The sequence below is a fragment of the Hippocampus bargibanti genome, linkage group LG03 (genome assembly GCF_051943395.1).
Source record: "Hippocampus bargibanti isolate YZ-2025 linkage group LG03, ASM5194339v1, whole genome shotgun sequence".
Lineage (NCBI taxonomy): Eukaryota > Metazoa > Chordata > Actinopteri > Syngnathiformes > Syngnathidae > Hippocampus > Hippocampus bargibanti.
The window spans coordinates 19,570,842-19,585,965 of NC_142736.1; the positions used below are offsets into that span (position 1 = coordinate 19,570,842).

Sequence of the window (15,124 nt, forward strand, 5' to 3'; positions counted from 1 at the left end):
AATCAGCGCACGGCACAGACAACGGTGCTTTCGATTGGGTTGCACTGGTCCCTTACTCAAAACACTTGATTACAAATCATTTTACCCCTTTGAAATGAACTGGAAATGTCATGAAACTGATCCATTCTATTCCTTCATCAAACACTCCTAAAATAAAGTAATGGGTCGATGCTCAGTAAAAGAACTTCCTGGACTCAAAAACATACAGTAATAACAAATAAAATTGTCAAGAATAAATGTCATGCTTTCATACGTTGTATGATTCCTTCTGATGTGCTTTGCCCATCAAGCAGCGCGATAATAATTACATATGTGAAAATACAAAGATGACGGACATACCTGTCCACTATATTGCAGTATGAGTTGTTTTTTTGTAGAGGATAAAGAATACATGCCAATGACTATTGCTATTGTCTGTTTACAAGAGTCACTGCACTGTTTGTGTTGAAATAACTGTTTCTTTTATGGTTTAAACACGGTGACGATAGTTTTGTTAGTCCTTCTTTCCCATTTCGTGTCACGTGATAGCATTATGCTCACAGACTAGGTGATTTGTTGAAATAGAAGAAAACATTGAATTGGACCGAAAACTGCTCAAGTCAAATTATTCCAAATCATCGCTTTTCATAAAATGTCAATAATTCTATGAGAAGGCCACAGATCATTACTCAAGCCAAATTGAGCCCACCATAAATGACAGGACAGTAGTGGTGCAGGAAATCATATGTCGTTGTTTAGCATAAACTCTGCCCTGTCCAGTGGCATGTTCCACTTTGTGCACTTAGAATCGAGAACCACAGCGTCATGTTTTTGTATTATGTCATTGATATAGTACCCACAACAGTTAATTAGTACACACTCTTAATAATGCGTCAGCCAGACTCCTTTTCATGGGTTAGAATGGATGAGCATTATTTCTCCTTTCACTTCCACACATTGACAACATTGAATTGTTGCTTGGCCAACTTTCTTATGAACCTTCAAAGCACTTAACAAGTGACATATGACAAATCAACATATGACAATTAATCACTTCAAACGTGCATGAGCAGAACACCTGAAGGGCTTTTGTTCTGTCGGGTTTAACACTCATAACCGCAGCAAAATAAACTCCAACATTTGGCCAGGTATTCACATTTTTATGAGGAGGCACATCTTATTACTACAAAATTAAGTAGAGACAAAAGTATTTCCAGAAACAACCAGATTGTCAATTAAGGGAAAAAACGATTATAAAGTTGAGTTTTCTTTTTATAAAATTTCAATTTAGTGACCAAATTGTGTTATGTCCACAAAGAGCCAAACAATAATCTGTGTTAGAGATCCCTTCTTTGCAAAGATAATACAACAATCTCCAAAGCGTGGCATATCAAAATGCTGAGTAGACAGAATGATTATTGCATTGGTGTGCCTTGGGCTGACCACAATAAAACACTAATTGCAGAAATAGTCTTTGTATTTTGTTTTGTTTGTAAAATGGGAGTAAATACAAGATTGTATGTCTTTCTACAGTTTATGCACATCTTCACCATCACTGCACCCTGATATCGATGTGAGACATAATTTGAGAGGGGGCAGTGAGTGTGCCTTTAAAGCAGCTCCGAGATTTTGTTTTTCTAATTATTCCCTCTTCTCTTCCTTTTATAACGTTGCTGCTCCTGTTAATTGGGAATTTCTCCAATGTGAGACAAAGGTAATATCGTCATCAACAACTTACAATATTAATACACTAACATATTGTCTTTGTTTTGACAGCAATATGTTTGTCCATCCTGCTATGCACTTTGGCCAACTCCTTATCAGGTTAAACTCAACTGCTGCTATCAAAATAAACAAACCAGATTGAGGGCACATAAAAAGAAAAAGTTCACCGCGTTTTGGTTCAATAGAAGTATTGGCTCATGCAGTTGACACCATTGGGCTGAGGCGAAGTTTTACATCACACCACATTCTAAGAGAAAACAACATTAATTGAACCTCAAGCCTAGTTAATGTTGCGAGAAATAGATACACTATTTAGAGACAAATTATCCGCTAACCAGAATTATTCTGTATTCTGGGAAAAACAGCGCGTGTGGCTGTAGGCACAGAACCACGTTTCAACATATTTTTGAGTAATACCACAGTGGTAATAGCCTCTTCTTCTCCATTGCAGCTAAATAACGCATTGGCAATGACATGTTCATCGGATCACAACTGCACATCACGCCACCGACCAAATATTAATCACTGGTGAATGCGTATATAAAAACAGCTTCAATTGGGTTTGAAAAGAAAAGTATTAGAACACACAAGACGTTTGAATCTTTTAATTACAATTGTAAATAATAAATAGTTAATCCGCCGATCGTTGGCGAGAATTGCAAACAAACAAGGGAGGAAAGAGACCCAAACCAGGCCTAGCATTAAAATTAGCACCACAGACGCTACGTTATAGGGTCGGGAAGAGAAAAATATTAAAGACAGACCAAATCTGCCCTACAACGCCAAGGACCAACCGAGTCGTACTCTTTTTATTTCGTTCTCAGCGACAGCATCAGGCCAAAGAAAATGTCCACGATGGCTAATGTGCTTACCGGAGAGTTCGTCTGGTTCCAGCCCGCTTTCGGTGTCCAGTCCGCAGACCACGAAATAATCTGCGAACCGACAGGAGACAGGGCTGATGCCAGTGGTCATTTTGAGACTGGTCCGGTGGGTCCCTTATGTCTGCGATATGGAGCATGTTAAGTGTAAGCGGGTACGTGATTTGTTTCTGCCATCACGAATTGCTAAGTATGCAACCTGGAACGCACAGTGTGAGTCTATTTAAAATCTCAACCGAGCTCTTTATTTACACGCTCAAACCGCCCAATTGATTTCCGGTTTGGGCCCTCCACAATAAAACTAATTATTATACAGTACAGTGAGACCTCAATTTACGAACGCCTTACAATACAAACTTTTCATCATACGAACGTCAAATTTATGAAAATTAAGCCTCATAATAAGAACTATTTTCATCTCACGCACTTCGGTGCAAGTGTGTATACATAAATACATAATGTTCTGCGGAAGAACACGAAGGCACACGACCTTCGGGTCTGGCGGAGTGATCTTCGGTAACCGAACAGCGCTCCAGCCGACGCTACTTTGCACACCCCCTCTCATTTAATGCACACGTCCATCGCCTCCTTGCAGCTTTTTGCTTATACTTTTACGATTATGGCACCGAAAAAAAACCACCACAGGCTCGTGTTCAGCCCAAGAAGAAACACAATAAAATCACCGTCGCGGAGAAGAAGGAGATAATTGTGATTTAGCGACAGAGCGCGGCTATGCTAAGTCCACCATCGCTACCATCCTTCGCAACAAAGAAGCTATCAAAGGTGCGTCTGTTGCAAAAGTGTTTCCATGCTCTTAAAGCGACGGTCTCGGGCAATCGAAGAAGTTGAAAAACTTCTGTTAATTTGGATTCACGAAAAGCAGCTATCCGGCGACAGCGTGAGTAAAGCTATTTTATGCGAGAAAGCACGGCTAATTCACGCCGATATCGCCATGCGCCAACCTGGAAGTTCGGCGCTTCAGGATTTTAAAGCCCGTAACGGATGGTTCGAGAACATCTGAGGGCGAGGAGGAGAAGGCAATGTTGGCAAAGTGGAATGATGTGCATGCTTTTACCGAACAGTTCCATCCAGAAAAGACTGGCTATGACAATCATCAACATGATGAACGATAATGTGATGCCTCAGCCTCGTAACACCTTACAAGTCAGAAAGTAACAGGTGTCAATTAAGAGGTTTTTAATCAGCAAAAAGGATGAGGAGTCTCCAAGGAAGCAAAGAGAAGCCACACCAGAGGTTAAGTTACCAACAGTCCTTATGGAAGATGACTCTCCTTCCATAAGCCATCAACGACCATCAAAAAGGTAAATAAAACTTTATTTTACAGCACAGTTTATTTCTTTAATTACAGTCCTCATGTAATGTGCCTCTCTTTCCAAACAGCAAGTCCCTTTGACCTCCAACGCCATTCCGTCAAGTCATCAATGACCATCACAAATGGAAATAAAGTGACTTTATGATACAATGCAGTGTATTTCTTTAATTACAATACCATAGCACATTCATTATGCATTAAGGTAGGTTGTGTGTAGTTTTAAGGCTTATTTAGTTGAAAAGTATATTTTATGGAAACCCGGGAACGGATTATTCCCATTTTAATGGTTTCCTATGGGATTTTTTTTTTTCGAGATACACACTTTTCACCTTACACACTCTGTCTGGGAACCAATTAAGTTGGTAAGTTGAGGTCTCACTGTATAGAGAAAGAAATAAGGAAGGAAATGAGGAAAGGAAAGAAGGAAAAAAGAATGAATGAATGAAAGAAAGAAAGGATGGAAGGAAAAAGAAAAACAAAGAGACCAATGGAATATAGACCTACACTATAGTAGTGGCACAACTTTTTTGTAAGATAAAAAACCGTAAGAGTTTATTATCACACCCCGTAGATGGTAATTAACGAGTTACACTGTGTAATAAATCCAACACCACATAACTTTGTAAAACAAAAGTCAGCGAACTTAATACTAAATCACTATCCAAATTCCATAAACTGCCCAATAAAAACTATGGTCATATTGATTTCTTGGATGTTTGTATTTTTCGGGATGTCTTCTTAGATTCCAAGAACTGGTTGGACAGCTGCCTCATAACGACATAATAATAATCATCATCATCATCGGCGTCAAGTGGTTAGCACACCGGCTTCACAGTGCAGAGGTCGCCAATTCGTGTCCCGGTCCGGCCTCCCTGTGTGGAGTTTGCATGTTCTCCCCGGCCCGTGTAGATTTTCTCCGGGTTCTCCAGTTTCCTCCCACATACCAAAAACAAGCATGGCAGGCAGATTGAAGACTCCAAATTGTCCCTAGGTGTGAGTGTGAGAGTGACTGTTATTTGTCCTTGTGTGCCCTGCGATTGGCTGGCAACCAATTCAGGGTGTCCCCCGCTTCATGCGCGAAGACAGCTGGGATATACTCCAGCATCCCCCATAAGCGCCTTTCAAAACTCTCAAGGATACTTGGATAAGTTTTTCTGCGGGCAAGCAGCGGCAGCCACATGCGCCAGCGTTCACTCAACCCGGAAGTGATAAGGCATGACATTCCCCTAAAGTGATTTAAAATATAACTCTACAACGGGGGGGAAAAACGAACTTAGATAGGCTTCATCCAATGTGTGAATCTATTGTATATGTCAAGGATAGAAAGTGATTCCAGTGTTGACATATTGAGGCAGAATTTATTTTAAGACATCGCATTCACTTGATTAGCCTGTCAAATAAAGCATCATTCTTAAGACAATGACAAACAAAACAAATACCAAAACATTGATGAGGAACAAATACAAAAACAAAAGTTCATATATTAAATTTACACACATGTAGTTTATCTACAGATGCTTAGTGACTAGTCAATTAAAATCCAGTTCTTGAAAACACAGTAGTTCGCAGAATTCTCTGCTGCAATAAGTCATTTCATTGGCCAAAAGGTATCAAATAAAAACTCGACAATGCTCTAATCTTAAAAAAGATTTAACAAAAATCTGGAATATAAAATGTGGTATCTAGATATTCACTTCATCAGTTTGACTGTTGAACAGGTCAAAGGAATGAAAAAAGAAATAAAAACACTAAAAATGAATTATTTTTATCAGCCTTGTCATTGGGAAAATTCTACGACTTCCAGAACATACTAATCAGGCATTTTTCACCAAGTAGAATGCAAACGTTCAATTGGCACGGAACAGGAGTATCATATGTGGCCATGAATCCATGTCTATTCAGAGGTAGAATCTCAAACAAAAGATGCACTTGTTTACTCTCCCATACATTTTAATTCATTCCTTTGTGCTGCACATTTGATAAAGCAAGCCCAAATATGATGTTTAAAAACAGAACTTAACTTTAAAGGGTGGTGACAGTGCCGTAGTTATTGCTTCCTTGAAGGCAAAACTAAAACAAGGAAACAGCTACTAAGTCATGACAGAGAGTGAATGCGGAGGTGCTACAAATCGGATGTTGATGTGATCCACCGAAGGACGAATTCCACAGTGGTAGACTCTGCTCTGAAGTGATGTTATTTTTAGGAAGCAGAAGCACTACCACCAATTAAACAGTTGGCATTTTGAAGCCAAGTGCATCTCTGAAACAATAACTATGCATAAGAAGTGGAGTTTGTGCCTTATAATCACCCTTAAAAAAATCTTATAGTTGTGTTAAGTTCATCTTGTCTACTTGACATCTAATTTACAACAGATTATTTTCTTACAGACCGTGTTTTTAGGTGTTCAATTACCTTATATGTTTCGGCATATACTTCCGCCTTCGTCAGAGTGTACAGTGTCCAATGTAAATTTCTCCACTGCGAGACTAATAATAAAGGCAAATCCAATCCAATCCAATCCTCTGATAGGGGCGGAAGTATACGCCGAAACATGTAAGGTAATTGAACACCTAAAAAAACATTGTCTGTAAGAAAAGAATCTGTTGTAAATTACAAATTTTCTTATGTAGATGTCATAGTGTCCCTTTGAGCAACATATGACTTTTGCTGTCTCTACTGCGCATCAGAAAATGCATTTTTTCTAGTGAGAATGAGAACAGTTTAGGAGTGCACATCAAAGTTTTCTCGAGAGAGTGATAAGATTTACAATCACACTGGAAAATTTTCTTTTATACACCAGAAAGTTAGACAAACTTTTCTTACGTGTGCCACAACGTACACTGTTACGTGTGACAGACAGTTTTGTTGGCAAGTTTTGCTGTGCGCGTTAAAGTTTTTGGTGCATTTTGCCTTGTTTTATTTTGTACGCCCCAGAAAGTTTTATGCGTGCCAAAAATTCTCATGTGAAATCCAAAAACTCTCACTCAGGTCAGAAACTCTGTCATGAACACCAAATACTTCTGTAGTGACCCAGAAAAATGCTGTTGTCTCTTTTGAGGCTCTGGAGGACGTGCCACAATCAATCTGTGTGCAACTGCAACCCACCGCTGTGTTCACCATGCGGTCTAGAAATGTTTGTCGGAACATCAGCAGGGAGCAAACCTTCCCGCCAGGACTTCATGCAGGTGTGACCAATACAGAGCATTGTGAGCGAAAGGGGAAATGTGTTTTTTTGGGGATCAGAGGGCGTTACTGTTTCTCAAATTGTGGATTCGGTGCGGAGGTCATTTATGTTCTACTCTAGTTTCTTTTGCAGCTTTTTCTGGAAGCAGACAGGGAGGATGGAAAGTACAGCGAGGACGGCGAGCACAGCGAGAGAATTCCAGGACACGGCCTCACCGGCAGTGGTCAGTTTGTACAGTGTTGTACCCGCATTGATGGCTACAAAAGATGGTGGTGCTACACCTGTGAATAACATAGATGTAGTCATTAAGAAACATTCAACAGCCAAATTATTTCAGCATAACATACAAACAATCAAAAATACGCACCCAAAAAAGTTCCAACAAAGAATACCCCCAAGGGCACATTGATGACAGGTGAGGTGATGTTGATGAACCAGTTGGGAAGAAAGGGAGTTATCCTCAGGAAAATAATGTAATTGATTAAATGGTCTCTGTGTTTATCAACCTGTCAGGGGAAAAACAAAACATTGAAATATAAATCTCTTCAATCAAGCAGTGGCTTTCCAACTGTCACTCGTAGGATCTGAAAAAAAAATATTCGCACTTGGAGCACCATCATCACTAACGACATTTAAAAAAACATTGCTGTATTTGCATTAGGCAGGCGTTCGTAAGTTATGTGTTTTGAATAAATACAAAAAGTCTTTATTTTTACTTTTACAGGAAACAAGAAACAGCTCAAAGCAAGTGAATGACCGCTTTTTAAAGAATTGTTCACTAGATGGTGCCTGCCAATTTATTTACAAAAATATTTAATAGTCACATTTACTCAGAATTGTTCGTACCTGCTGTGACCACTTTTGGGCTCTTTCCGTGAGATATTTGTACACCATAGGTCGGCCCACCAAGTAGGACAGCATATAGCAAAAGGAAGCCCCCAAACCAGAGCACTGGTATGACACAAACACATAAGGCAGCTACATTTGTTATATTTACAAATTGACTTAAAAACTAAAGGTTGATAGTGGCGGTCAGAGGACATACGTTGAATGAAAGAATTTTGCCAAGAGTCCTAGAAAAATAATAATAATAATAATAATAATAATAATAATAATAATAATAATACATGTCATTTTTAAGCGCCTTTCAAAACTCTCAAGGTCACTTTACAGTCAGAGGGTATTTTTTCTGTGGGTGAGCAGCGGCAGCCACAAGCGCCAGCGTTCACTCAACGCGGAAATATCTTGGATACAATAGTAATACAAATAGATAGAAAGCTAGCTAGCAAGCCAATAGATAGCTAATAGCTAGCCAGCTAGATAGCTAGCCAGCCAGCCAAATAGCTATCGTACGGTATTGGATTGAATTGGATTTGCCTTGTATGACAGAAAAGACAAAGACAATTGACTAATCACAATATTTCTTACTAATGTCTACATAAACAAAAGTATATCCAAATGTTGACAAAGTAAATGGAATAATTTGCATACTGTGTTTTGCAAATTGAACTAAACAGTCCAGCTCTATTGAAATTCTGCTTGATTCTACCTATTCAATTAATATGTTTCGGTACTGGGTAACTAGAAATCCAATTGTCTCCTAATATACAAATAATACACTTCATATTATTATTACTCACCAAGCAGACTAAGAAGAGAGCCAATGGGAAAGGGTAAAGATATCCAGACAAGATGCTGAGGAAAATGGATCCGGGGATGGCAAATGTCTGAAGGCTAACGGAAGGAGTCAAGGTGTATATATCATATACATATACATTTCTTAAAGACCTTAAATCACATAAATTTACAAAAGCTGAATGAAATTCATGGGGGCTTGAAGTGTGTTGAGATTTAGTTGATTGCATCACTACATTCTAAACCCAAAACACATTTCAAATCATTTCCCTGTTAAATGAAAATGGATGCAAAATAAATTATGCAGTTCTAGCCTCCCTCTGAAGATGGAGGTTACTGATTCGCTGTGGCGACCCCTTGAAGGGAAAAGCCGAAAGGAAAAGAAGAAGAGCCTCCCCTCAAAAACATTTAAAAAATATTTTTACATCAAGTTTTGTCACTATGGACACAGCAATTAGCTTGGCAATTATCCCTACCTGGGAGAGGAAATAACAACTTCAAGACTCTGTTTTTGAAGAATTTTTCATTGTATACTGATATGATGCTTGTGAAGTAAGCAGAGTTTCCTCTCTGAAAGAAGTGAAAATATGTTTAGGTTCATGTACCAAAATACATATTTATGTAGTCACATAAAACAAAGACTGTTGCAATTTGTGTCTTTTTTCTACACTCTGAAGGATACAAAACATATGTTGTAAAATAGGCCACTAACACCTGGCTGTAGTATGTGTTTTTGTATTTGGACAATACAGTTCCCAGAGCTTTGGCATCGTCCATGTCTTTGGGTATCTTGATTTTCTTCATTTCATCACTAGAAGGAAAATAAAGAATATCAATCATTGCGTGTCGTCTAACCTGATCTCAGATTCTACATTTGACAGTGAATACAGTGATTCTATGTGCTATTCTAAGAAGATTAATACCATCCACAATATTTATTTTTTACAGTACTGTGAAAGTAAATGTTTGCACTGACTCATCCCATTATAAAATGAAACACCATATATGACTCACCAGAGAGATCACAAATCAACTAACTGAATACATCAATTCGTCCATTTAAATGATGAATAGTATTCGAAGACGACACCTCAGCATGTACGACAAATGTGTGAGATCGAAATGGGAGGCTGAGTTTGGGATCCATCAATGACAAATGGACTCAACCAATGTGTGACCAACAGAGTCATGCAACTACTTGTTAAATATTCTTTAAAATGTCGAAAGAACTAATTCAACTCAAGCAGCAGCTCTCAAAAATGTGTAGATTAACTGCAATTCAGTAAATAGCTGGCTCTCCAAGTACCACCATAGTGAACAACATCAAAATAATTCAAATGTACTGCACCTAAATTAAAAAGATAACCAAATAGATGTCTGAAAAGAAACCGTGCCGTCAGCAAATGCATTCACGAGCCTTGCTTTTTGTGTTGTTTTGATAGTTGTCCATGTTAACTTTGTTACAGCTTCAACTGTTGTTAAAGAGCTATATGAATCATGTATGTATTGTATGTATTATGAATTAAAATATATTGTACTTGAAAGTTAAATACAACTGTACCAAATGTACATACAGTAGTAGGGCATTAAAATAATAATTTGGTGATTCTTTGACATACCACTCAAAGCAGCTTGAACACAGCCACTTTAAGAACCATTCATCAAAAGCAATTCTGTCACATTTAAAATTTCAATAATCATGATTTTTAGATCATTTCTTTTAAATTCTCTTGAAAAAACAATTTGACTGACCTAATCCCAGTCACATGAGCAGCTCAGTAATTTAATAGGTCAATATGTTAACATGGTAGAGACAGAGGCAACAACACCACAAATACAGAGGACTGTAAAACAATCGGAGTTTCCAATGTAACCCAAAGCAACTCACTCTGTAAGCTCTGGAAAGTTCCTATAGACCAGGTACATAATTGAGGCTGAGCAAGTGAAAATTGCAACGAGAATGAAGAGGGACATCCTTGTTGAGCTCACTGTAGCAAGGTTTTTATCTGTGAGGCAAGGGAAAGTGCAATTATATAAAATGACATTTACATTGAGAGTTAGCAATGCATATTCAGGGGATTTTTTTCAGATTCACATCATTATAAAAACAGCTGTGGAACGTCCAGTCAAACTAAATCTGTTATTACCCATAGCTGTCCACATGGTTTCAGTTTGTTTTAAAGTTTCCCCTTTGGGAAAGCGTGTGAAAGAAATTAATTATATGCCTGTTCGAACGTAGACATGTTCTCAATTGTGTTAAGGAAGAGGAAAACTTCGTTAAACAAATACGGGTAGTAACGTTAAGACACCTGAATAAAATATACATTTATATCAGAATCTGTCTCAAAATGATGAGAAATTTGAGGGTTTCAATTAATGTATCTTTTTGTACCTTTATAGTTAAATCCCCATATTAAAAAAATAATCGCTACGAAACCGAGTTACAGTGTAACTAACTAAAAAGCTAATCGTCACGTGATATCGACTGCAACATGACAGTACTGGTTTTACCCTGGTGCTAAGCTAACAGCACGTTCAAAATGCATTAGACTTATACACCATGCCGGAAGAAGCCGAAAGTGAACCATCTACTGAAGAATTAACTTGAAATTCCGGGTGGATCAATACCTAACCCTTTAATCCATCATAATATGATTAATTACACACGACAAAACCTACCTGTCAACGCGTTGGGTTTCGCTGCATTAGCGTTCACTTCTCCTTGTGAGAAAACCAAGTTGTCGGAATGTCGTCGGTCCCTCCGTTTAGTGGCCGTATTCTGAGATAATGCCATTTCGTCACTAGGGGGTCGATTGGTGTTTGATCCGGCAGACGATAAGGGACAGGGGAACTCACCGGTAGAATGGCACGTTAAAATTTGTGATGTGCCGTTCGCGAACGAACCGGCTGTTGGAGACGGCTCGTAATAGGGAGCCACTTTAGGAGACGATGTGGCGTCACCGGTGCGCACCGCCGCTTTAATGTCTTTCAATTCCTTGATCTCCTTGATGTGCGTCTCACCCTGACGCATTTCACACGCTTGAAAATGGTATAAAAGCAGCTGTCGTGGGACAGAGAGGCTCAGACTCATCTCGGACTCAGACCCGGACAGAAACACCGCTCGCAGAGACCTGCTCAGAATCGCACGGAGTTTCACAGCACGACTTGCTCGACTCCACGCCGCGATCAAACTCTGCGCGTCACCTGCCTGGGAGATCTGACAACGAACCTACTTACAAATAAAGAGAACCATCAAATTCTTTAACGACTTCTCTGCCCGCCCCCTTCTGTTTAAGCCGTTCCAATCAACAGAACGAGTAAATCAGGGAGCCATGAGCCACCCTCTTTCAAATTGCTGCTGGAAAACACGATTAGAGGCTAACATCAAGACAGCTCGGAAAGATGTGAGTCAATTGACGTAGATCCAGAGAGGTGTGAATAAAAGGCCAATACCCAAGAGGTACACCCAGATGACCATACCTAAAATACTCAAAACGGCCAAAAAATGTTCCAGGCCTTGTCCAGACGCCTAAAGTCGCCTAATGAACTGTTCGCAACACAACCTGTGAAAGTGTACGTTCAGTGGCAGGGTTCTAACAACAGAGCAGACCCTCCAAGGCTGGAAACTGAAAAATACTGGAAAAGCATATGGGAGAAGGAGGTCGCACATAGCAGCAGTGCACAATGGCTGGTGGCTATGAAAGAGGAGCACCCTGAACAAAACCCAGTTACCATAACAGTGGCAGACGTACAAGAAAGAGTCTCAGATGTGAAAATCTGGACTTTTTTGTATTTTATTTTTTGTAGTACTGTGTACATGTTTTATTTTCAGAAGAATATACTGTAAATAAAGCCATATAAATTTTAAAATGATATGTTGTATGTTTTTCCATTATGTAATAATAATAATAATAATAATAATAATAATAATAATAATAATAATACATTTAATTTATAAGCACCTTTCAAAACTCTCAAGGAGAATATACAGTCACTCAACCCGGTAATTTTGCACTATTTTCGGAAGTAGGTCAATTTAAGCAACAAGAAACTGAGGATTCATTTGGGAGCCGAAAGAACAGATCTTTTTGGTTAGCCGATCCAAAAGAACCGACTTTCTAAAAAGAGCCGGAATTCCCATCATTACTTAAATGCAAGATCATTTTCCTTCCCTTCTCGTGCTTCACGCGCACAATCGACAACAGCGTCTCTGCCTGGACAACATTTATATTACATCCACTGTCATTCGGGCAATTCGGTTACTGGATGTTGTGTTGTGTCGTGTCGTGTTTTGTTGTGTTGTTGTGAAAGAGGACATGAACGTAGCTGGTGTAAAAGAGGATGCACAAAACAGGGTTAGATGTAGAACACTGATTCGCTATGGTGACCTCAGAAGGAAAAAGCTGAAGTAATTGTGTCGATTCCCATTTTATATTTGAGTTCGTGGTGTGAGCATGTTACTTCTGGGTTGAGAGAACACTGGCGCGTTTGGCTCACCCGCGGTAAAACTTATCCAGTGACTGTAAAATCCTACTGGACCCTCCGCACCCTGCCCACCACCCTTTCCGGCTACTCCCCTCAGGCAGGCGCTACCATGCGCACCAAATCCAGCAGACATTTAAACAGCTTCTTCCCCCAAGCCATTTCCTCTCTAAACAGAAACCCAAATAGAACTGTATAGTGCCTCAATTTTTCTTATGATGATACAAGTGCAGCGTGTTCTACCGGAGACAAATTCCCTGTGTGTTGTACATAATAAAGATTATTATTATTATTATTATTATTATTAGTAGTAGTAGTAGTAGTAGTAGTAGTAGTAGTAGTATTCGGGCAATTAGCCTTTTCAGCGCTAAATACTGTCCCATCTACAATTACAGTACACACTTTCTCACCATTTAACACACTTGTAGGAAGACTGTCTTTCAAGTGCAGTAATGTATTTTTCGACAAATGGTTGAGGCAAATTGTTAGTTTTTGCTTTTTTGAATGTTGCTGTGCCGATTACGCACACACGCGCAATGTTGATTGTTCTGTAGCCACAAAGGGACATATGTCTTCTTGTGCCGTCCCAAGCCCGGATAAATACAGAGGGTTGTGTCAGCAAGGGCATCCGACGTAAAAGCTTGGCCAAAACAAACATGCAGATCAAACCTCTAAAGATGGAGGACACTGATTTGCTGTGGCGACCCCTTGAAGGGAAAAGCCGAAAGGAAAAGAAGAGGTTGAGGCAAATTTGCATGATGTGACTGTGTATGTGTGCTACAACTCATGTTACAAGTAAAAGACTCGATCATACCTCATAGAATTTTTTAACAGCATCAGTATATGTAGTTGCCTTCTAGTGGTGCAGGTTCGTCTCACTAGTAACAAGTACTTTTACAACTATGCCAAACTTGTGTCACAACTTGTTCAACAAAAAAAAAAATCAATATTCTATAACCGTCTACTGTACTCGCAATTATTTTTCCAGTGTTTCCTTCTACCACTGTATATTTTTGCTCTAGGATGACAACGTGGCACACATAGAGTCAAATAAAGCAAGACTCATGGGCATTTTGATATGACTTATTGTTTTATTTTTTTATAACATGGCTTGATGTTGGGTTGAATAAGTATCTACAGTATTGCAAATGCATTGCATCCAATTTCAGCCTAAAAGCAACACCTGTCAGATGTTTAAAAATGAGATGTTCAGAAAAAAACAAACATCTTCAGCAACTGGAAATTTGTATAAAAAACACTTTGAGCTAAGGTGTATTTTTCAGTTGTTGTTATTATTAAGCAGTTTTTTGTTTGTCAATTCACAATGTAAGCATTATGGTAACACATTTTCATAAATCAAAATACTGTGTTCCCTGAGCTTTGTGGATTGTCCAGTGTATACATTTTATTTTCAAAATGAGCCATTAAAAGTCACCAAAAGACGTCAGCGGTGCAATGAACACAGTTTTGTATGTTTGTTTTTGTTTTAACTCCACAGCATTATCGCCACCGTAAACAGATAAATCTCAAGGAGTTAGGGACAGGAACGTCATCTACAAGGAGTGCACGGCTCCCTATCCAAATGTAACGAATGAGGCGAAGTCGGTCAGCACGTTGAAATTATGTTAGGATTAAAAGAAAAATGATGAACCTCAGGGAGACAAACCTCTCCAGTGTTTTTGAGTTAACAAAAGAGGGCTCCCAAACAAAAGGGTAATGGAGTTTTACCCTCACAGAAGGTCGAAGGCAATAAAACCACCAGGCACGAAATGATGAAAAGTTATGAAAGAGTTATGAAAACATAACTTTATCGTTCCCGATCCTGCCAATTATTGAAATAGGAAGAGAGTTTCAGAATTAATGCTGGACTCCAACTTGGCCACAACAAGGAAACAACTTGCTTTGAA

At 39.0% G+C, this 15,124-nt stretch overlaps 2 protein-coding genes and 1 long non-coding RNA gene across 4 annotated transcripts in view; 1 reads left to right on the forward strand and 2 right to left on the reverse strand.

Moving 5' to 3' along the window:
- The window catches only part of dennd5a (DENN domain containing 5A), a 35,742-nt gene extending 32,934 nt beyond the window's left edge, over window positions 1–2,808 (reverse strand). For both annotated transcript variants that reach the window (XM_088992438.1, XM_088992437.1), the window contains exon 1: window positions 2,577–2,808. In XM_088992438.1, coding sequence (XP_088848564.1) covers window positions 2,577–2,676 — 100 coding nt within the window. In that variant the 5' untranslated portion in view covers window positions 2,677–2,808. The remainder of the gene's footprint in view (window positions 1–2,576) is intronic.
- Window positions 2,809–3,110: 302 nt separating this feature from the next.
- LOC148900596 (uncharacterized) lies at window positions 3,111–4,370 on the forward strand. Its single transcript, XR_016114477.1, has 2 exons — window positions 3,111–3,904; window positions 3,984–4,370. It is a non-coding gene; the product is annotated as an uncharacterized LOC148900596 (long non-coding RNA).
- An 883-nt stretch (window positions 4,371–5,253) lies between these two features.
- On the reverse strand, window positions 5,254–11,633 carry tmem41b (transmembrane protein 41B). The gene is made up of 7 exons (XM_088992440.1): window positions 11,415–11,633; window positions 10,624–10,741; window positions 9,418–9,546; window positions 8,741–8,834; window positions 7,947–8,051; window positions 7,468–7,606; window positions 5,254–7,381 (listed from the first exon to the last, which is right to left on the reverse strand). Exons 1-7 carry the CDS (start codon window positions 11,527–11,529, stop codon window positions 7,212–7,214), a joined length of 870 nt encoding a protein of 289 aa, XP_088848566.1. The 5' UTR covers window positions 11,530–11,633; the 3' UTR covers window positions 5,254–7,211.
- Window positions 11,634–15,124: the final 3,491 nt, after the last annotated feature.

Excerpts from the sequence above, each read along its gene's own strand:
- tmem41b (XM_088992440.1), bottom strand. The coding sequence starts at position 11,529 with ATGGCATTATCTCAGAATACGGCCACTAAACGGAGGGACCGACGACAT. Across the intron at positions 10,742-11,414 it reads GAAACCCAACGCGTTGACAG|ATAAAAACCTTGCTACAGTG; the intron begins GTAGGTTTTGTC and ends CTTGCCTCACAG. Across the intron at positions 9,547-10,623 it reads AACTTTCCAGAGCTTACAGA|TGATGAAATGAAGAAAATCA; the intron begins GTGAGTTGCTTT and ends TTTTCCTTCTAG.